Genomic DNA, 22362 nt, shown 5'->3' with positions numbered 1-22362 from the left:
TAAATGCTCCAGATATGCAGAATGCCAAAGCATCTTCTTTTAAAGAGGTGCTCAGACTTGCCGATGATCATTTAATCAAGTGAATTTGATTATCAGCACCTGGTTCCTACTGACCCTCTTAATTCCTCTGGAAGTAGTAAAAGTATTCTCAACTTTCGGGACTGCAAAGAGCCCTGTGAAAACTGTCTTTTTCACAGGACCATAAAGTAATAATATTGTCGACCTGTACTTTAATAGGAAACATGTTTGACTCAATACAAAAGATCAGGTCTGACTCAGCAGCATCCCACATCTCTCACTGATAATATAAGGGCTTGTTCATGCTGGTTTATCCTTCATAAATGATTCAAATGAGTCTGAGGAGTCCTGGTATCATAGATTCTGAGACATGATCTCTGCCAGGCACTGATTTTATATTAACAGGTAATAAACCGTCTGCAGGAGGAGGCTGTTTATGTGGAGAGGCCATGTCTTCAATAAAGTGGAATCATGCGTGTATGAATGAACACGTCTGTTATTGTGTAAGAGAGATTGTGTCTCCAAGAAGGACATTAAAACACAAAGATATACACAAATAAACAGGATTAGCACAACAATCGAACTGCCTTGAATAGCAAAAAAGCATAATAAAATCTTCTGAATACAAAACCATGCATCATATCTTATGAAGATGTATTAAGTAAAAAATAAATTCATTGTGGGGGTTTGAGGAATAAAAACTAAATGTCGAGACTAAACTCGACATTTCAAGATCAAAGTTACCCTTGACCTTTCAATTTTATTCTCTAAATGCAGCAAAAAAAATAAAAATCCAAATGTCAAATGAAGAAAAAGCTCCTTCCTCATGCAACATGGCTTTAATCTTGCTCCAGAGTTCAACCATATCTCTCCCAGTTTCAGGGTTTCCTACCTGCTGTTTTCCCAGCTGTAGCAAGTCTTGTCCGAGACCCACCGAGGCGAGCAGAGAGGCGCAACCCAGCAGGAATATATCGCTCTTCTTCCTCTGACTGCAGCGACGAAGCGAGTCCTGGTAGCTCACGCCCGTTCCCAAGCCTCCAACCGCCTGACAGGAGCCCATATTCCCAACAGCGGGCACCATGTTGGGCCCCAGGCTGCTCCACAGGGAACCCGAGTCCTCCATGGCCCCGTTACTGCTCGACTCCGAGGGCAGCAAGGAGCCTGGCGATTCCTCAAACTCACTGCATTCCTCTGTAAAAGACAGAATTGATTAAACTCACACTTGTGATTGTGTGAATGAGGCAGAACGCACAGTGAAATGAAAAGACTCACCCATTTCATTCAGGCTGGAGAAGCCAGCAGTCATTGGGGCATGTTTGGGAGACTTGCCCAGATTTGGCGCGCTGGATGACCAAACTTTGCTTCCCTCTGCGAGAGACTTCAACCTGCAAACAGGGAATTTGAATTAGACTGGCAGGACATCAAGACTCCATTTTTTAATATATTATCAGAGGCAACAGATGCTGTGAAAATAACATTTTTTAAACGAAAAAGGGACATAAACCGGTCAGGTCGATGCCACTTGAGGACGCGATTCATACAAAGCGAAGATGATTACTCTGCTTCTGGCTTCTCCGCTCACTGTAATGAGATATTGATCTAAAGGTTTTGTTTCTGTGTGTTATCCAGACGAGTATCTGAAGAAGCCCCTTTTTCTTGCCTGCAGGTGAACAGACAGTGGGCCTTATAATCCTGCAGGTGTTGACACTGCAGTTTCATCAGGTTTTTACAGAAAACAAAGCTTTCTGTTCAAAATTAAAGAGCTGTGACTTTCTGTGCCTGTTGCTGGAAATTATTAACCACAAAATCCATAGTTTATCAAACCGTGTAAGAGCAGCCTGTCACTCCACATACAGTGCTGTCAAAAAAACTTCTCCCCCTTCAAACAAACCTGAGAAAATACTAAATTATCAAAGCCAAAGTATATCTTTAACTTTGAGCAAAACTGTTGACGTACTTCTCCTCGCCGCCCACTCTCTCTTTCTGATGGGTGGAGCTTGGGCCCCAGGTGCGTCCTTTCTTCTTATTGGTCGTCAGGTCTTCCTTTTTACACACAGCGCTGCGACCCCACGTCTTACTGCCATCACTCGGCGTCACTGAAAAACACAGCAAACATTCAATAAACTCCGGTCCATATCCTCACTAGACTTATTGACGTTAACGCTCACATCTGATAGCTCTCAGCCGGGGTATGACCCCAGGGCTGGCAGGCGGGGTCGTGCTCTCGCTCCCCTGGGTCTTCCTCTTGTCCACGCTGGGCGATGCCTGCACCGTGATCTTATGCTCGAAGCCTGCAAAGACAGGGAATATGAGAAGCATTTACATGACAAAAGGAGAGATTGATAGACAAAGAACTCACAAACAAACTGGCGATTTGGAAACACACACAAAACAAGGCGCAGATTTTGAGGATAAACAGAAATTACATCAAAAGGAGGCACACAGGAGGCGTCTCCCCATCTATTGTATTAGAGTATTAATACGCCATGAGAACATATATTTTGGATTTCCTACATCCTACTTTCACTTTAGGGATAATAAATTGACTGAAAAGCAGAGTTAAGTTAACTTTACTTATTATTGGGTTACAACTCGCGACAGCAACAACATATTGGAAGAGTGTCATTCTAGGAAATGCAGTGACGGAAATTTTGAAGCATATAAACAGATTCATGGGAAAATTATCTCTAAATTATATCAAGGCCTCAGGAAACAGAAAGATAATAACACCAAGTACAGTGAAACACAATTGGGAAAAAAGAGCCAAACTTAAACGCAGAAATAGCTGAGGCAGAGTTTGCGTTGTGACACAGTATGATCATCGTGCAGTAAAAGTCAAGTGTTTTGTTACAGTATGTTTAACGCTGAGAAAGATGCTAGGCTATCAAATCCCTGTAGCTGTCCCGGCACTGTATCTTGTAATGAAAGTAATCAAAGAAGATGTTATTATCAAAAAGGACTGTTAGTTATTCAAAATATTGATCATCACTGGTTAACAAACAAAAAAAAAGCTGTGAGTGATGTTTGGAGTATCCCACCTGTTCGGTTTTCCTTCTTAAAACGTGTTAAATAAAAAGCGATTCAAGACAAAGATGAGCTAACTAATGAAAAAACACAAAGACATGCATGTCAGGATAGCTGCTGACTGTAAACTGGCCGTGTGAATGTAAGAGTGAATGGCTGTTTCTCTCTGTGTTAGCCCGGTGATAGACTGGGCTCCAGTCTGGATGGATGGATGGATGATGGATGCCATGTACCACTCTTTGTTAAACACACATCTGAACTGAAAGGCTTCTCTCATAAAACCTGCTTCTTTCTAAAGTGTTACTTTGCATTAACTGTGTCCCAAATGCAGCTGTTAGGATTAGCAAAGTAATATGACGGGTTTTTCTTTCCACCTTTAGTAATGAAGAGATATTTTTTTACTGGGACATCCTTGTTAGCCTACATGAAATGATTTGGTAAAACAAACACAAAGGGAAGTATCAAAAATGAATTTTTTCTTTGCCTTTGTGATGTTTTCCATCAAAATCAAGGAAAAGTGATTACTATCGTTTACTATTCGTGAGTCAAAATTTCTACTTACATACTTAAACATCTGAAAAAATCACTTAATGATGAGACAATAACTTTGAGTACTTGAGTATGAATTTTGAGGAGATAACCCAAACGTATTTACTCATGGATGACAGAAACGCTTTGTTTTCACTGGCGGAAACGAGCTCCCAAAGATTAGGGAAAGGACATATGAGGTCATTCTTTTAGGAATATTCAAATGCAGCCAGTGTCCTAAATTTTCCACCTGAAAATACCCCATCTCACAGGAAGTGACATCATACCACCTTTGTGCACCTGATTCACCGGATTAAAACTGTCCGGGTGTGATTCCTGTGTGCACCCACCAGAGGGCAGACTGATACAGTTGCTGTCTCTGCCCAGCTTCAGTAATCGGCTCTTCTTGAAGTGGCCCTTCCTCTTCTTGACGCTGGGCTTTTCCTGGTACATCTGGTGGATGATGATGTTCAGCTCTCGCTCAACAATGTCGATCTCCCTCTCTGCCAGCTCCTGCTCCCTCTTCCTCAGCTGTTCCTCCTGCTCCTTCTGCTCCTCGGCTGCTCGGGCCAGCGCCTCCTCCCATGATCTCAGCTCCTGCAGAGAAGCAGGGGAAGATGAAGAGCTTACCACAGCACCTCTTTTGACACCTCCTTCCTGGCATTTTGTTAGCTGCTAACTTAATTCTTATTTGCAGAAGCAGCACAGATGTGACAGCGTGAGATTCCTCTCACCTCCGTATGAAATGTGACTTTTATTAACACTAGGAAGGCCCAGAGCCCAGCCATTTGGCTTTTCTACCTTTAAAACCCGGAGAGCAGCCAAATGGCTGGTAGGCTTTTAGCTAAGCTTTAGCTTCAGGCAAGTGGAAGCTAAATTGGCTAGTCATTCATATGTAAATTGGGTTGTTACCTGGGAATTCTGGAGGGAGGGGAGTGGGGGTGTGTGGATGAGGGGGTGGGGGAGCTGCTAAAAGCGGTGAGCTTCCTTTTGTTTCATCTTGATGCATTCTCAATCATCCAGGGAAACAAATCTCCAAAAGTCACCAACTTGGAGTGTTTCAGTTTGCCATCTTAGGGAGAAATCAACACACATGGGTGTATGTCCTTTGTTGCTGAGATTTATTGATAAAAACAGTACAAAAAATCAACCATTTGTACACATTTTTACAAATAATTATAAAAAGTGAGTGAGTACATTTCAACATTTTCAGCAATCACTCACAATCCTGGCACTGCCATGGTATCTGTAGTCTGCATTTACCACATGTGTATCTGTTGCAGTGAACACATCGCACAGTGGCATGATTGTTCTTGCAATTGTGTTTGACCTGACACATGGCTCTTTTTCCAGGGCTCGGTGTGGAGGGTTGTGTCAAAGGCAACTGTTCTTTTCTTGCCTTCTTCGCAGCTACATGAGAGTGAGCTAACTCCCTTGCAAGCTCCACCAGGAAGTCCACCCGTCTTTCCTTCGTCCCGGAGCATGCTTGATACAGCACATGTGCATTCAGTGCTGCCATGTCAATCATGTTATAAAACACGGCAACTGGCCAGCGCCGTGTTCCTCTGCGGACAGTGTACTCCCGAACCATCTGGTCCATCTGGACCATCTGGGTTTTGTGCCTCGCCCCGCGCTGAAACACAAAAACGTGCTCCCCAGGATGGAAGCTGGCTCCAGCAGGTTTGTGAGGACCTCAGAGCTCAGCTTCAGGGCCTGCAGGGGGATGTCTGATCACAGCTACAGCTGCAGTTATTATATGATATAGCTGTTTACAACTAACATTTAAACTCTCCATTCCTTCAACCTCTGCTGCCACGCTGACGGCGTATGCGGCCAAACGGAAGAAGACAGTCTATATTCTTAGCAGCATGCACGGCGTGGTTCAGACTGATAACACTACCAAAAGGAAGCCAAACACTGTCACCCTTTACAACAAAACAAAGTGTGGCGTGGATGTGATGGACCAGATGGTTCGGGAGTACACTGTCCGCAGAGGAACACGGCGCTGGCCAGTTGCCGTGTTTTATAACATGATTGACATGGCAGCACTGAATGCACATGTGCTGTATCAAGCATGCTCCGGGACGAAGGAAAGACGGGTGGACTTCCTGGTGGAGCTTGCAAGGGAGTTAGCTCACTCTCATGTAGCTGCGAAGAAGGCAAGAAAAGAACAGTTGCCTTTGACACAACCCTCCACACCGAGCCCTGGAAAAAGAGCCATGTGTCAGGTCAAACACAATTGCAAGAACAATCATGCCACTGTGCGATGTGTTCACTGCAACAGATACACATGTGGTAAATGCAGACTACAGATACCATGGCAGTGCCAGGATTGTGAGTGATTGCTGAAAATGTTGAAATGTACTCACTCACTTTTTATAATTATTTGTAAAAATGTGTACAAATGGTTGATTTTTTGTACTGTTTTTATCAATAAATCTCAGCAACAAAGGACATACACCCATGTGTGTTGATTTCTCCCTAAGATGGCAAACTGAAACACTCCAAGTTGGTGACTTTTGGAGATTTGTTTCCCTGGATGATTGAGAATGCATCAAGATGAAACAAAAGGAAGCTCACCGCTTTTAGCAGCTCCCCCACCCCCTCATCCACACACCCCCACTCCCCTCCCTCCAGAATTCCCAGGTAACAACCCAATTTACATATGAATGACTAGCCAATTTAGCTTCCACTTGCCTGAAGCTAAAGCTTAGCTAAAAGCCTACCAGCCATTTGGCTGGTGGCGGGTTTTAAAGGTAGAAAGGTAGAAGCCTGGGACTGCCAGTGTTAAAGCACTTCTGTCTGAATAAATCAGCTCAGAACAGGAGAAAAGAAGAGCAAACGAATGTACTCACATTTGTCAACTTTTAGCTGGAAACTAAAGTTCTGATTTACTCATTCTGTCTTTGTACAATGTGACTTCTAACCACAACACTGAGCATTATAGTACAGAGAGGATCTGCGCGCACATACGAGCGCTTTAAAGTATTTTTATATGCAGACATGTTTTATAAAAATCCACCATTTCTCACCTTCTCTTTGGCCCTGAGCTCGTCGAACATCTGCTGGATCTCCAGCCTCCAGTCTTCTTGTAAGGAGTGAAAGGACTCCAGAGGCATCTGAAACATGGCCGACTGCTCGATGGCCAGCAGCCGCCTCAGGATACTGGTGAACGATGGCCTGCCGTGAGGGTTCGGGCTCCAGCACTCTGAGGAGCAGCAGACAGTAAGAATCTGTTGTTTATTATGGATTTCGCAGCTGTAATCATGACTTATAACTATAACGTAAAATTACAGGCACACGTGAAATAAAGTGCCATTTAAGTTGTGTTTGCAATAATTGAACAGACGCTACTTTTTCTTAATTAAGTGTAAAATTGTCACAGAAATTTCAAAGATTTCAAATATGAAACATTTAAAAATACATAAGCACATTTTTTTAAAGGCATAACAAATGTGATCTTACGTAATCAGGCTTCTAATGTCAAAACATATTTTCACACAATGTCCTTGGAAAAATCTCACTACCACGTTTACCAAAATAAAGACTTTAAAGGAGGGACTGAGCTAATCGTAACTATGTATTTTTAAACTGCAAATTATGTCCTCAAAGTCAAATCTGTCATTATCTATTTTATCCAGCAAGATAATATTATCACACTTTAGTTTTTTATGGCAATTACATGTAATCTGTTTCTAATAATGCAGAATTAACTGTGATAGGTCAGCAAGAATCACATATCTGTAGCCGTCTACATATTTAACTATTACATTTCCACTCATCCACCTTCTTGTTTTACCATAAAATAACCAGAACCCAACCAGCCTGGCAGTCAGCTGAGTCGAGCTCATGGACAAAGACTCACTGTTATACTTGGAGAAGATGTCACCATAGTTTAAAACCCTTTACATTTACAGACCTTCAACAATCTCTTTGAGAGTAAATGCAGTTAGTCCAACTCGGACTGTGACAGTTTGCAGAAAGGTCGTCTCCTATCAGGAGACCTGTGCAATCGCCTTGTGATAAAAAGTGGTCGTGAAGAGTCGCAGAATGCAAAGAGGATCCTGTCGTTTTTTTACTCAGGTGTCTGAGCCACTATCTTGCTCTGACAAAGCTACGTCCTAATTCAGACTAAGTCTGTTTTCTGTTTTTTTTCCTATTATTTTAATTTATTTAATAAAATGTTGGTATTTGGCGTCTCTGTAACATGGAAACATGGATTGTTATCTAATTAGCTTTGTCCTATACTGGGAAGTGGACGGTACAGAATAAATGCATGCAGCAAAATCTATAAAAAATAATACAGATAGTTAGATATAGATAGATATGTTTACATATCAGATTTATATATTCATTTTGTCTGAATTTTTCCTTCAAGTTTTAGAAAGACAGACAGTGGCTGTGCGACGGACTGTGCAGGGTGTACACCACCTTCTACCCTATGACAGCTGGGATAAGCTCCAGCACGCCGTGACCCTGGGGATGTTTGGATGGATGAACAAGCACACAATAAAACCTAAAAATGGATTTTTAGGTCTAACAAAATGACACATAGATAATTTCAGTAGACTCGCCCTCTACCCCATCGACAGTTAATGTTTATTACCCTATCACACAGCGGTCAGGTTATTAGTACAGCACAAAAAGGACTTAGCCATGAATTGCTGGCTCGGACAATTCTTCCCTTTCTGGCACTCAAAGCGGCAACAGGAGACGTGGAAGGAAGCGAGATGAGACGGCATATGGCGACCATCATGAGCCAAACCCCGACTGCCAGTGTTGCCGAAACATGCCGCACACCTACAATAATCTGCCGAGCCACAAACTGATCACAACTGCCTCTCCGACGTCTAACTACAAACACACAACCCGTCTCCTAAAAGTCCAACAGATTAACGCAAGAGAAGCACTAACAGTGGAAAATTGAAAACATGGAAAAAATAGGGGCTAAAAATACAGCCTGCAGCAGGTGACGTTCATTTTTTTAATGGATCTAAATTACCATAAAATCCATGTGGCGGGAGAGGAGATGAAAGTGAGACGATGACAGGAGTAAACAGAGTGTAGAGAGTAGCGAGGGATGACAAAGGGGAGATTAACGGATGAACTTGGATAAGATGAAGTGGGGGAAAGGAGCTTTAAGCAGCAGAGTGGGAGGGAAGTTTGGTGCTGTGGTGCTGACAGTTTGAGACGCATCTCTCTCTCTTTTTTTTTTTGTCTTTTACATTAAACCTGCCCTGCAGCTTTAACCATCCACATTTTTTTAAAAGTAACCTGGGAATAAGCATATTAGGGCAGCTTAGATATAAAGCAAGTGTGTGTTTAAACAGGGATGATCTGAACTCTGAAACAGGAGCCGGTTAATACTCCACCACTGTTAACAGCGATTATTTGCAAGGTGAAAAGGAGAAATGTGGCCCGGGGGGAGCTCAGGCATGTATAAAAAGTAAGTTAATGAAACCGTCCAGACACGCGTCGTCTATTTTATCTCTGTGTTTGCTTCTCATCTCCCAAATGTGGGATAGAAATTGTTTTAAAATGAACAACAGTAACCTCAAAAGTTACAGGATCTTGAAGTCAGTGGATATGAACAGCCTGTGGGCTTATTTAAAATGTTTCAGCATTTTCAGTGACAGTTTAAGGTCATATTCACAGCAACATTTTAGGGCTTTACTAGGTTATAAAGAGAGACAAAGGAGAAGGGAAGACATATTAAAGTCATTCAATGAATAAAAACAACTCGAGTAATCTCTGAGATCATTAAAGTCAGAAAACTCAGATATTCCTTAAAATATAGTCAGAAATGTCTGAGAAAAACATTTTCCCCCACCTATGTGAAATCTCCTCTTTTTAGGAGGTGTGTTTCTGAAGTGCAGCTGTTAATCTGCTAATCTAACTAAAGCAGCAAGTGAAAGTAAAGCTTAAACATTTTCCAAGGTGAGGTCGAAATAGTAAAGCAAAGTAAACGCAGGTAAATTTAATGTGCAGGACCGAAATTTAAAGATTTCTGAGGGAGCTCGGAAAATTTCATTGCTACTGTGTTAATAAAGATTATGATTCTTGCCATCTCACTATATAAAGTGATATCATAAAGATTAAAAGAATGTAAGCCGATAAATTAACATATATGTTCGTGTACATGAGCGAAGTGGAAAAACTGCCACAAGCTTGGGGAAAAACTGCCAACTGGATGGGTTTTTGATGATGACGATAACAATAATAATAATCATCATTTTGGACTTTTTTAGTTTTAGAAACCACTTCCTGTAAACTTTTTGAGTTTTTTTCTCTTACCACCTCCTACTTTGCCATTTTTGGGGGTGTTTTTCATGTTTTAAAATCTAATTTTTAAGACAGGAAATGAATATATTATTAATCTAACCACAAACCCCAACAGAAATACCGCAGTGACACATCACAAAACACAATATCCAGATCATATGCAAAAACATGCCGGAAACAAACCAAATATATTTTCAAACAGCTTTCAGTGCGGCTGCTGGAGCAGCCATACCTTCATCTTCAGCTAACCGTGATTACATATGTGACAAACACACACACACACACAAAAAAATCACTTTGATTACATTCTTGACTGAGGCTGTGTTCAGGTAACAACCTTCTTACCTCCCAGTAGTTGAGCAAAAGGTTCAGGGCAGGTTGAAGGGACGGGAAGCGTCAGCTTGTTCATTGCGACTCCGTAAGCTACCGCCAGTGCATCTATCTCCCGGTAAGGAACCTCGCCAGTGAGCAACTCCCAGAGCAACACACCAAAACTATGAGGAGAGATAAAAATGAGAAATCAACATTAAATCTATTCTAACTTAAAAAAAGTTTTCAACTGTCACCTTCATTTTTTTTAAGTGTAGAACATGCTGTGGATCTAACATTCACAGCAAATTAGTCATTTAGTCAAGTTTAGTCAAAAAGAAAAGATAAAGCAGGCTGGGTGGGATGTGTGTCGATAAGTACAACGTAGAATAAACAGCTTTCTGTTGTGCAATACAGAAAATACCTCTATAAAGTAAAATAGCTCTGTGTTCAATAATGCAGCAATATAAAGGAGAATGTTATTCACTAAATATAGTGCAAACAGTCACAATATAAAATTAAAGTGGCCCAGTATAAGCCACGTGAACGTGATATTAAATAAAATATGAAACTAGTGACTGAAACCATCAGAAGAATATCTGCTGTTGTCATAATTTCCAGTCAATCTGACTTCCTTCTGCAATCACGCATCACTTCCTGCAGATGATGCCTATCTTTTATATGCAGGCCATGTTATTAAATAAACAACCTGAACACTTGGAATTGCTAATTACTTAACTTTCTTCTTCCCTGCTCTTCTTCTTCTTACCGTTTCAGTTAGAGGTCCAACACAGTAGATCATCTTCCTCCATCTCACCAGCCCTCTCCTCTAATCACACCAACCCACTGCATGACCTTCTTCACTACATCCTTACATCTTCTCTGAAGTCTTCCTCTTTTGCTTCTCACATTTCTAATCCTGTCTCTCTTGGTCACTCCCATTGAAAATCTCAGCATCCTCAACTCCACCTCCACCTCCACCTCAGTATTTATCCTAAAAGCTTTCATTTCTGTAGCACAGACGAGCATCTACCTGTATTGCTCCTGTGTGTTTAGACTTTCTCACTATCTTCTCTTTCTACATGTAACCCCAGACTGACTGCATTATGTGGAGATCAAGGCCCGAGGAGGCTACACTGTCTGTTGTAGGTCGTCAGAGGTTTTTATGACTCTAGCTGTGTGTTTGGGATCATTGTCCTGCTGCAGACGCTGTGCTGATGCCACTTTGCTGGAAAGTCCACTGACAGCTTTTAAAGTGTTTTGGTTATTCACCCTGTTCCCCGTTCGTCTGCCCTGACAGGCTGCATGGAGACATCTGTCAATGTGTAAACCAGGGAAGTGCAGTGACACACAAAGAGGCAAGGGCAGTACCTCCACACGTCGCTGCTCTTGGAGAAGAGGGAGTGCTTGATGACTTCCGGGGCCATCCAGGCGTAGGTCCCTGCTGCACTCATCTTGGTGGTCTGGTGCCACTCTCTGGCCAGACCAAAGTCTGTGATCTTCAGGGTTTTGCCATTCAGGTCATCCCGCTCCACCGGCTGCAGAATGAGGACTGAGGATGAGGAGGAAAGAAAACAGAAGAGAAGAGCTTTCGTTATAAAAGGTGACATTCTCATACACACAGTGTGGATACAAAAACGCACACAAATACACTTAGAAACTGCTTTTGTGACTTTTAAATATGCAAATGCGCTCTGACAAGATATCAAACTACTGAAAGGGAAAAAGAAGAAACACAGACAGCAAACAAAGCTCCGGAGTCATGAATAATTACTCCAATCCGGCAGTAAAAATGAACTCACATTACACAAACCAAGTGTTTTTATGATTCTTAAATGCAAATATCTCTTTCTTTATAGTTCCTTTATGATACAGATTGAATTTATTTATTTGTTTTGGGTGAGGGGGTGGATGTTCTAAATTAAAAGATCAAATTATAATGAAATTAACCAACAAATCAGTCAAAATAATCACTACTTACAGCCTTAACAGAAGTGTCAGTGTGATTCAGTTAACTTCTGCTTTACTTTAAGTGTTTGTTCACAACAGTTGTCCCAAAATGCTTTATATTGAGAAGTAAAGACCTACTATATTACCAAAAAAAAAAAAAAAAACAAAACAAAAAAACGTAAAACACCAAAACTCCCCACTCCTGCAATCAGAGACCATGAACAAGACGCAGGGGGCAGTGCAATGAAGGCAGGAGGAGATTAAAGAGTCTTCTTTCACTTCTTATTATATTCAGCAGAATCTGTGAAAATTACGATGGGCCTGAGACGTCAAATGCATTGCAACTTAAGAAAACAGCAGCAAATATAGAAATGCTACAAAAGCGCACAACAAAACAAAAACACAACAGAAAGCAAAGCAAAACACACACACACAAAAAAAATCACTTTGATTACATTCTTGACTGAGGCTGTGTTCAGGTAACAACCTTCTGTGTTGTGTTCACAGAACACAACGCAAGTGTTTTTGTGGAGACAATAATGTGACGGACCAGCTGCAGAGGTGACGAGCTAACAGTAAACGGCTATTCTATTCAATTCAATTTTATTTATACAGCGCCAAATCACAACAACAGTTGCCTCAAGGCGCTTTATATTGGAAGGTAGACCCTACAAAAATACATAGAGAAAATCCCAACAATCATATGACCCCCTATGAGCAAGCACTTTGGTGACAGTGGGAAGGAAAAACTCCCTTTTAACAGGAAGAAACCTCCGGCAGAACCAGTCTCGGCCATCTGCCACGACCGGTTGGGGTGAAAGACGGAAGACAGGATAAAAGACATGTGGAAGAGAGCCAGAGATTAAAAACAAGTATGACTAACAGCTAATAAGCATGTAAAGAGTTATAAGAATCATACACATCATCCCACATATTATCTGCATGTTTTGGTTTCTATCACTTCCTCACCTGTTCCGTCACATTATTGTCTCCCCTAAAACACCTTTTTTTGATTTGTGAGATTTTCTTTCCTACATGCTTTGTGTTTTATTCAATTTCCAATGTGTTTTTTCTCCCTCTGCTGAGTTTTGTGTGCAGTGTTTTTCTATTTGCTGATAATTCATAACTTTGAGTGCACTTCACCTGCCAGGGCCACTGCATAAATGCTGAAAATCAAACCATGGATCTATTTTTCATTAAGAATAAGAGTTCAGCAGCACAGCCATGTTCGCAGAGCAGGTGTAGTTGGACCTTTGTGCCTATTTCTTCCATTCAGTGAAACTACCTGGTCAGTCTGCAGTTTCCTACAGTGACGGTATTTTAATGTATGCAGTCTCCTTGCTAACATTAGATACCTTCGTCTTTGTGCCACTCTCAGACTTCCTCCTTCATTTCCGTGAGAGGACTGGCTATGGAAATATTTGGAGTGTACACAGTTCACTGGAAGCTGGTGGGGGTTGCTCTCTCTCTCTCTGACTCGCTCGCAATTATCTACAGCCGTATGCAAAAGGTGGTGAAACAAGGCTACACACACACACACACACACACACACAACAGCGTCTTTGTTTACACACACACGTGCACTCCTGTGCGCGCGCACACACACATGCACAATAACCTTTCACATGATAAAGGTGTGTCTCTTTCGCTCTCTGTGCTCTGTCCACAAGCTCGCTAGGAGACGAGTTTCAGTGATACGGACGTGCTCTCAGGCCTATCAGCTGATACTTCCATAGCCGAGTCATGTTTTGCTTGAGGAACGCCGTCACAGCACTCCATTACAGAGAGGCTGTAGCGGTGAGACGACGATTAAATCGTGTTTGTGTTTGTCTGCTGGGTCAGGTCTTAATAGCGACAAAGAGGTCACACGACTCTGCCTGTAACTTGCTTTACGTCCGCCCAGATCAGATCCTTCATAATGTAATTCTATTTTTGTGTCGCTGTACACACAGCATCTCCCACACATCAGTGAGTGCTGCTCTTCCTGAAGTTTCTCACTTGTTCTTTGAAGTGTGTTTTTTCTTATCCTATTGAGGTTCAAATGACATGTGGTGGTTTACAGATTGCAAAGCCAGTTAAGAAAAATGTTATAGTGACCTTAAAAAGTATCCTAGAGTTTATTTATTGCTTATTGGCAGCTCTCTATATGAGACTATCAAGGTCTTCAGCTCAGCCACTGTGGCCCTGCACCTTTAAATCAGCATTGTTTACTATTCTGTTTTCTTATCTTAACGGTCTGGTGTATTTCTTCATATTTCATAAAATGTGAATGTATGGCATTAGAAGTGCACACTGTTTTGGGGTCTTTTCTTATTAGACTTTATGTACAATATAATCTTTTAAAAGAACAATATATTTTATTCAATTCACTCGATTGTTAAATGAGTAGAAAACGATACTTTTGGTTGTTTTCTTATTCACAAAGGACCACCACAGCAGTTAGTTCCTGTCTTGAAACAACCCAAAAAGGGATTTGTGTCTCCTCCTTGGATCAAACCAGGTATCTTTTACTTGATCCTCCCTTTTTTTTTTTTTTTATTGCTGGTTCCAAACACCAAAAAGGTATTTTATGTAAATCCAGTGACAGCATATTTCTGTCAAACCACATTTATAAATTTTTGGGGGGTTATATATATTATTAATAAACCAAATAAAATAATTCAGGACCCAAAATTGAACCCTGAGGAACGCCACACTGCATTAAATATAAACACTCCAGTTGTATAGCTGGTATTTTCTATCGTTGTTATAATTTTCTCCAGAACTACTGATGGAGTCAACCTATTTGTATGGAATCCATACTCAATTAAACTATACTGTATGCATATTATTTGTACATGATAACAAATATGTATAGCCTAGGTTAAATTATAATAAAGTTATTGAAGTGATACAAGAAGTTTGACTCCAATGGTAACTGGTGGAAATCACAGACTAACCCCATATGTTTCTGTGATATTCTGTACATTGCATAGAGTTGTCTAATTAATGAATAACATAAACAGCTGTTAAAGAACTAAAAGGCAGGTATTAAATGTGTATTCGCTGCATTGTTGGGGTCAGTGTGTGTTTATTGTGTTTGCTTTCTCCTGCTATGTTCACTGTGTGGGTTTTGTCCTATAAGTCGACTTCTGTTGGCTAATTTCTTTACATTTGCTTATAATTTGAACCAATGCATTAATCAATGCACTGGTACAAAAAACGAAAGAAAACAAACCACTATAATGTATACAATATATACTACTATATATTACTGTTACAGTGGAGTGGACGTCTACTTGAGCAGTTTGTTTTTTGTTTTGTTTTTTTAATTTAAGACTTTTAACTGTAAATATGTATTTTTATATTGTGCCCTTGGTGCTTTTACTTTAATAAAAAGGTGAAGTATGTCACCTCGGGCATGCGTATTAGCAAAAAAGGAATAAAATATTCTATATCTTAGTGGATAATGAGAAAAAATATTCAGCAACAGTTTTGAGCAAAAATGCCAAATACTGCTCACATTTGAATATTTGCTGTTTTCTTCAGTTTTCTGGAAAAGTCAGTTACGGTTTCAGCTTTGTTATTATATAACACATCACAGATGAAACATCTAGAGCAAAAAAATACTACATGTTTTACCAACGCTTTAAAATGTATAACGCTGAAGATAAAAACTTGAAAAATATAGGCGAGTCCTTGAGTACATGTTATTTTCCACCTCTCTAAGGTAATGTGACTGTGTCGAGGAGTAAAGTGAGGGTTGCTGACAGTGATAATAAGCTGCCCTCATCCTCCTCCTCCTTCATCCGTTCTATTCTGATACTGCCGTCTGTGTGAGGGACGACTGTCTCCTCGGGGTTAGCTGTTTCTGAGAAGCAAAAATGGACCCGGACAGACTCCAAAAAGAAAAAGAAAAAAAGGACAGAGAGAGATTGGGATGTGTTTGCATGCTCGGATGGGTGTGTCCTCACAGTCCACCTTTCCCAGTTCGTTTCGTGTGTACATATACAGAGCCCTGACACTCTGGGAGAGGACATCAGGCATGTGGGTGGAAGGTCGGGTGGAAATAGAAAGAAAAAGACAGGGAGGCTGACAGAAATGCACAAACACAAACTGGATGTGTGACTGAAGCAGCACTTCCACCTGCTTCCTCTCCGTTTCTCATCTTCAAATGACTATATCATCAGCTTAGGTTCACACACTGGTAGAGAGGCCTTCATATTCACCCTGCCACAAGTTCTTCCATCCACACATCAAACACACAAATCAACATGTTTGTGTTAAGCTGGCAGCACAGAAACCTGAAGTGCAGCGACACACGAATAAGACTCACAAGGGCGTGGGAAGCATATTTTTATCGCAGTGAAGGAGGGGAAAAAAAGTCCTCAAGGATAGTGTGGCTTTTACACAATGCGATGCCAGCGCTGTTGGAAATGTTATCTCAAAATGGGAATGAGAAGAAAGCAAGAAGCACTGCTTACATTCTCCCAAAGGGCTTCTATACAAACATGAATTCTGGTAAATATCACAGCCACTGATTAATCGCACATCTTGATTACAGTCATCATACTTTGACAGTATTTCATCAAGAAAAACTGGTGCTTTCTCTGCTCTTTGAAAGCAAAGTCCAAAAAGTCAATATCATTTACATTCTCTTATCAATGACCTCAGAGTGCTGTGCCTGCAACCTACAGAGAGCATCCAAATTATAAACAAGCAGATCAGAACGAGTCTAAAGCCAAGCAAATAGCTCCTTGAGGAAAAATAAAGCAATGAAGATAAAAACTGAGCTTCATAAACAGGAGCTCTGCAGTTATTAAGTCTTTTGGGTACCACGCACCTCAGTGCTGTGTAACTTCAGTGCCCGTGGTCCCTAATTGCAATAATTGAACATCTAGGAGGCAATAAACTTCACATTCTGACTTGTTGCATCCTATTAGAGTGTGGTTTAATTCAGTAAGCTTTTTAGAACGACCCATTCATTCACAAATTCTTTTAAAGGCAGAAGGCTTATGTGTTTGATTTTACACACCTGTGGCACTGAAAACACCTCAGTTATAAACCTAATAGGAGAACCCTTAAAAATCTTTTCTGTACTGTGGCTTCTGTCATGTTTCAGGTCTACTTATAGAACAAAACGAGTTTGCATTAGACATTAGTGAGGGTGGTCTACTTTTGGAAAATCCTGGAACCTATTCTAATGTCATCAAACCAAGTTTTAGTTATACATTAAAGGTCAGATCCACCTCTTATTCGTGTCATAAGATTATTTCTTTAAAATCCCGAAACCCAAAAAGCACTGCATGACGTCACAGTGGCTACATCAGTCTTTGACACAGGTATGCACCAGTTTGTGATCTCTGGAAGAGGACTGTAGGGTTTAGTTTTTGGACAGGACACACAGTGTGACTCAGGCCGCACTCTCAAAGCTACTATCACAGCCGAGTATTGATCAGCTGTCAGAGACACCTGCTGGGAGTCAAGTTTTTTCCACAGAGAGCAGTGCGGCAGCAGTTTTCTGCCCCTCTGATTATTTATTTACTCGCACCAGACATCCATTGTCGGACTTTGACCCCAGTCGTTGTTTAAACACTGACAGAGAGGCTTTGAGCTTACTAATGATCCTTCAGACTAGTTAGTCAGGGCATTAAGAACAGGTGACACATTAGCCTACAGCCCACATGGATGCTTCACCACAATGGAATGTGCAAAGGTCTTCTGAGTGAAGGCATTTCTGGAAAGCTTTTATTTAAAAACAAAACAAAACACATAAGCAAAGAGTGTTTAGCACATGCTAGTTGTGATCTGGAAAACCCTGCTGCCCAGTATGTTGAACAGAGTATGTTGTACTTCATGCAGGTTTGTGTAACTATTAGTCAGCAACAGAGGAGAATTATTTCACAACAGTAAAAGCAGCACGGCGAAAATAATCGCTGACTTGAAGCAGGACGAGAGCATTTGCAATGTAAGCAAAACTAAATGCAGCAGGAAGTTTGCTTCATCCACTAAAAGTAAAGCATCCATGATAATATAGGACACAGACCTAGTATCTTTTGTATAATGACTGTGATGAAAACCAGGTTTTTGGTTGGGCATATTCAGTGTGTACTATTGACAGTCTTAAAACACCAAATCCTAAAGACCAGTGAGCCGATCCCTGCCAACAACTGGTTGCTATGGAAAAATGTTTATTCCCCCACTGGTTGGCAAATGGTTGCTGTTTCTAGGTGAAATAAGTCACGAAGAGGGTGCTGCACTAAAAACCTGCTTGTGATTGGTCTGTAGCAGACGGTCGCGGATGGCCGTAGTTTGCATGGTAGATCCACGCTTGTGTGCAAACACTCAACATAAAAAGTGCAACAGAAATCGTCGAAACAGAGAGCGATCACCTTCAAAGTAAAAGTTGCATTTTTTCAAAAGAACTGTTTGTTACACAGTTAACAACTTTGACTTTGAAGGTCCCCAACATACATCTCACCTTCTTGCTGTGAGGCGACTGTGATAACGACTCCACCGCTGTGGTGACCCGATTTAAACTTATCCAAGCAAGCTTCTGGCTTTCTTCCCCCCAGGAGCTTTCTGTCCTCCCTGATCTCACCTCAGGATGCCTGCGTTATAGTTTGACAGCAAGACTCCCTGCCTGCTCCTCTCTGGAACGGGTCATCTCGCTTGCACCAGGTGCTCAGGGCTCACCCCACCTCTTTCACTACTTAAGCTAAAAATAAATAAATAAATAAAAAAAATTAAAAAAAAAAAAAGCTAGAACTAACAAGAATAGTCAGAGTAACAGCCAGAGGCATCCACTGTCCAAAGGCCTGTTTTAAAAATTCATTACAAAATATAAACATAAATGATCTAATAATAATACTCTTTTATGCTTTCTTTTGGACATGTCAGTCACAACATTTAAAAAACATGTTATTATACTTAAGGGAGGCAAAATATTAGGAGCAATTTTCAATAGAAAACAGTGTTAAACACCTTTCACCAAAGGCTCTGACCGTGATAATAAAAAGTAAATTATTAGCTTTCTATGTTAACAACAACAAAAAATGCATCTGCATTATAAAGTTTTCATTGTTTGTGAAAACTGCTCCGGTTAGGTCGTCTTGATACATGCTCAATCATCCAGGTAAGTAAATTTCCAAAAGCTGATAGTTTGTGTTGAAAAGTTGCATAATTAAGATTAAGGAACTGACCTCCCAGCCCATTGTTCCTTCACTGTGCTGGTTTCAGTCATTATGCAAATGTATTGTTTATAAGATTGGGGAAACCTGCAGTTAGCTGAGACTGAAGAAGTCACTTGGATGAGTGATGAAACGTTTCTCCCACAAAACGCTACGTCCAGATGAACAGAATCAACTTTTGGAGACTCCGGTTAGGTCCCACATTTTATTCTTAACTATCAGGTCTAAATTCCACTTTTCACATATTTTCAGCCCAATATTGAGAGAAATACTGATGAAATGTATTTAAAAACACTATAGCACGACTACTGGCAGATGAAAAAAACTAAACAAAACTATTTACAACTCCTTTTGATGACTATTCAGTGAGATTTTTACAAGCCCTGAGCAAAGTGCCATTGTCTCTGTGCTGCCTCGCCTTAAATAAACTCCGTGATGGGAGAGCGAGCAATCAGCTGGAGCAGCATTTTGGGCGTGGTCCTCTGAGCAGTCAGCTGAGAGATTTATCTTCTGCTGATCAGCTGATCTGGTTACTGCAGGTGGAACAGCCTGACAGAGCTCGACACCACTTTCATTTTCCTTCCTCTGTTCTTTAAAGTAACACTGCAGGCACATTAGAGGAAAGCGCAGTAGCTTATAGCAAGCGTATGCCTAGTGAAAACCCTAACATAAGAAAATTACACTTTATTGTTCAAAAATATAAATATATACATGAAATGTGGCTGAATAAAGTTTAAAAAAAAATTAAAAATCAACTGCATCCTAAGCTGACCTCCAGAGAGCAGCCTGGACACATCCAGCTGATATCGGAGCGATGAGGAAATTCACAAATGCAAATGTGCCCCGAATGATTCAGCTTTAACATCAACAGCGATCTCTTTAGGCTCGATCTCTTGCATCACATGTATAATTTCTGGATTCAGTCCACACTGCTGTGTCATTAATTTGATGTTGTGGTAACAAGTGGGAAAGGTCACAAACCAGAGTAGTGACGTTGGGAAAGAAAAGGTGACTGGGGTATGAACAGGCTGACGCTCCTATGAGGATCCATTTTTACCGTCGTCCTCATCGGTTTAAAGGAAACTACACCACATAATCAACCATGAGGAAAACCATCAGGAAACTACGACCCCCTCCCTGGAAGCCAAGTAGTGATTAGTATGATGCTCCTTTAAAAAGTATATATTGGTTAGGTTTTCTTAAGGCGGTTTCATTGCATTTTCTTTAATTCCCAGACACTTGTTTAAAAAATGTCTAATCTAACACAAACCTAATTTGATGACTGCATTTACTTCAAAGCAATGAGTCTAAATCAAGCCACGAACAGATGCTAACATGGATGGTGCAGTTTCAAAAGCTGCCACTAGAGGCAGGATACAAACACAAGTTAGTCTTCATATACGCTCATTTTAAATCCCCAACTTACAGCATTTGTCACTGAAGTAGAAATACAGATACTTGCTTAGTTAGAAAATACTCCGGTAAAAGCTAAAGTACTGATTAAACCTCTTTACTCAAATAAAAACTGTAAGATAACCAAATCCCAACGAATTAAATGGGACAAAGTGGGAACAAAGTCTAGTTAACCTGTTCACTGCATTAAGATGTGATGTTAAGACAACAGCCACTCTGAGTGACAACACTGGCGGGAGTCAAACACACTAAGTAGTCAGCGGATCAGCTTTTCCAAAATTTATATTTTGTTTTAAGCCAAAATTAGCATCCCAGTTAATATCACACATCTCGCCACCCAAGCTAGCAATAGCCTCACCCGATAACCTTCAACTGCTCTTCCAAATATGATCATGCCTGGCTTAAAGGGAAAAAGAATAATCAATGAATAAAATAGGATAGGAACAACCAAAATTCCAGAAACTAGCAGTCGATGGGCTGCGTCCCTCTTTTATATACAGTCTCACAAAGCTGCTGGCTTAGTTCTCAGTGTTGTTTTTATCTGACAAAATGTTTGTAAATTTTAATTCATGTTGTTTTCATGTTCAAAATGGGCCTTTGGGGTTAAATATTTAGTCAGATGTGAGCCACACAGTTGTGACATTGTTGAATTTTATTATATGAGATCCATTTAGGTACAGCCGAATAACAAAGACCATCCTTCATCGAGTTATTTCTTTTTTCCTTTTCCCTTATCAGACTCATTTTACAGCCCCTTCTCCCTCTCCCCTGCAGACCAGGTGTAGCATGCACTTGATAACAGCTGCTTCTGTGTCGCCTAGTCAGCACCCCGATGCACATCTCCAACCACCTTCATCTACCTCCTCATCCTCCTGCAAGTGCAGTTTTTGTTGTCACTCCAGTAACACCTGAGCACCCTCCCCGCCGCCTGCCTCAGCACATCGGCATGAAAAAATAAATAAATAAATAATACACCAACACAGCAGCAGGCTGATGTGCATCAACGCAGACAAAGTACGTGCCCATGGGATTACTGAGAAGCCATTTCCCCGCCCCCGCCTGCAGACCCACCCTGTTTCATCTTCATTTCTACAAGATCAAAACCTCACCAACGAAGAAGTAACCGCCCCCTCGTCTTCATCTTCACATCACTTCTTTTCCCCACAGGTCCAGCCCTCTTCCCTCCCCTACTGCTGGTGCCTACCACTCTACTCTCTGCTTTTGCAGCTGTCGCCAGCCTGGCTACGATCGCAGCACAAAACAGAGAGAAATAGACTGTGTGCGTGCAGAGTAATGGGTGGAGGGGGCGTAAGAATATGAGGAAGCAAGGGGGGGTGGGGGGGGGGGGGGGGTTCATGGTTTAAGATGAGGAATGGGGCAGGGGGGTAGGGTGGAACAAAGCTGCAGAAATGAGGGCAAAGGAGGAGAGTGAAGGAGAGATGGAGGAGAGAAAAGGCACAAGCACTATGACAGGGAGGGAAAGGAGTGGATGAAAAGATGAGGGCTACTAAGGGTAAAGAGAGATGACTGGAGGGAATGCTTTTGTCATTATCCTGGCAGCACATACCACATGTCTTTGTACCTCGATAGGTCTCTCCATTTTTTTAAGGGTTTTTTTGGCTTCTCACATCTCTCACCTCTCAAGAGATTTGAACCATAACAAGATGCA

General features: G+C 41.1%; 1 protein-coding gene across 1 annotated transcript in view; it reads right to left on the bottom strand.

Annotated features, from left to right (window-relative positions):
• map3k10 (mitogen-activated protein kinase kinase kinase 10) overlaps positions 1-22362 on the bottom strand; it is a 50789-nt gene that overhangs the window by 4855 nt on the left and 23572 nt on the right. Inside the window, exons 2-9 of the mRNA XM_026192107.2 lie at positions 11533-11713; positions 10198-10346; positions 6603-6778; positions 3921-4167; positions 2187-2309; positions 1976-2114; positions 1291-1403; positions 911-1209 (exon numbers count right to left, since the gene is read on the bottom strand). Of these exons, the coding sequence (XP_026047892.1) occupies positions 911-1209; positions 1291-1403; positions 1976-2114; positions 2187-2309; positions 3921-4167; positions 6603-6778; positions 10198-10346; positions 11533-11713 (1427 nt within the window). The remainder of the gene's footprint in view (positions 1-910; positions 1210-1290; positions 1404-1975; positions 2115-2186; positions 2310-3920; positions 4168-6602; positions 6779-10197; positions 10347-11532; positions 11714-22362) is intronic.

The sequence above is a fragment of the Astatotilapia calliptera genome, chromosome 14 (assembly GCF_964374335.1).
Source record: "Astatotilapia calliptera chromosome 14, fAstCal68.1, whole genome shotgun sequence".
NCBI classification, from domain to species: Eukaryota; Metazoa; Chordata; class Actinopteri; order Cichliformes; family Cichlidae; genus Astatotilapia; species Astatotilapia calliptera.
The sequence above is the reverse complement of the archived record's forward strand: the minus strand, read 5'-3'. Positions and strand labels throughout refer to the sequence as shown.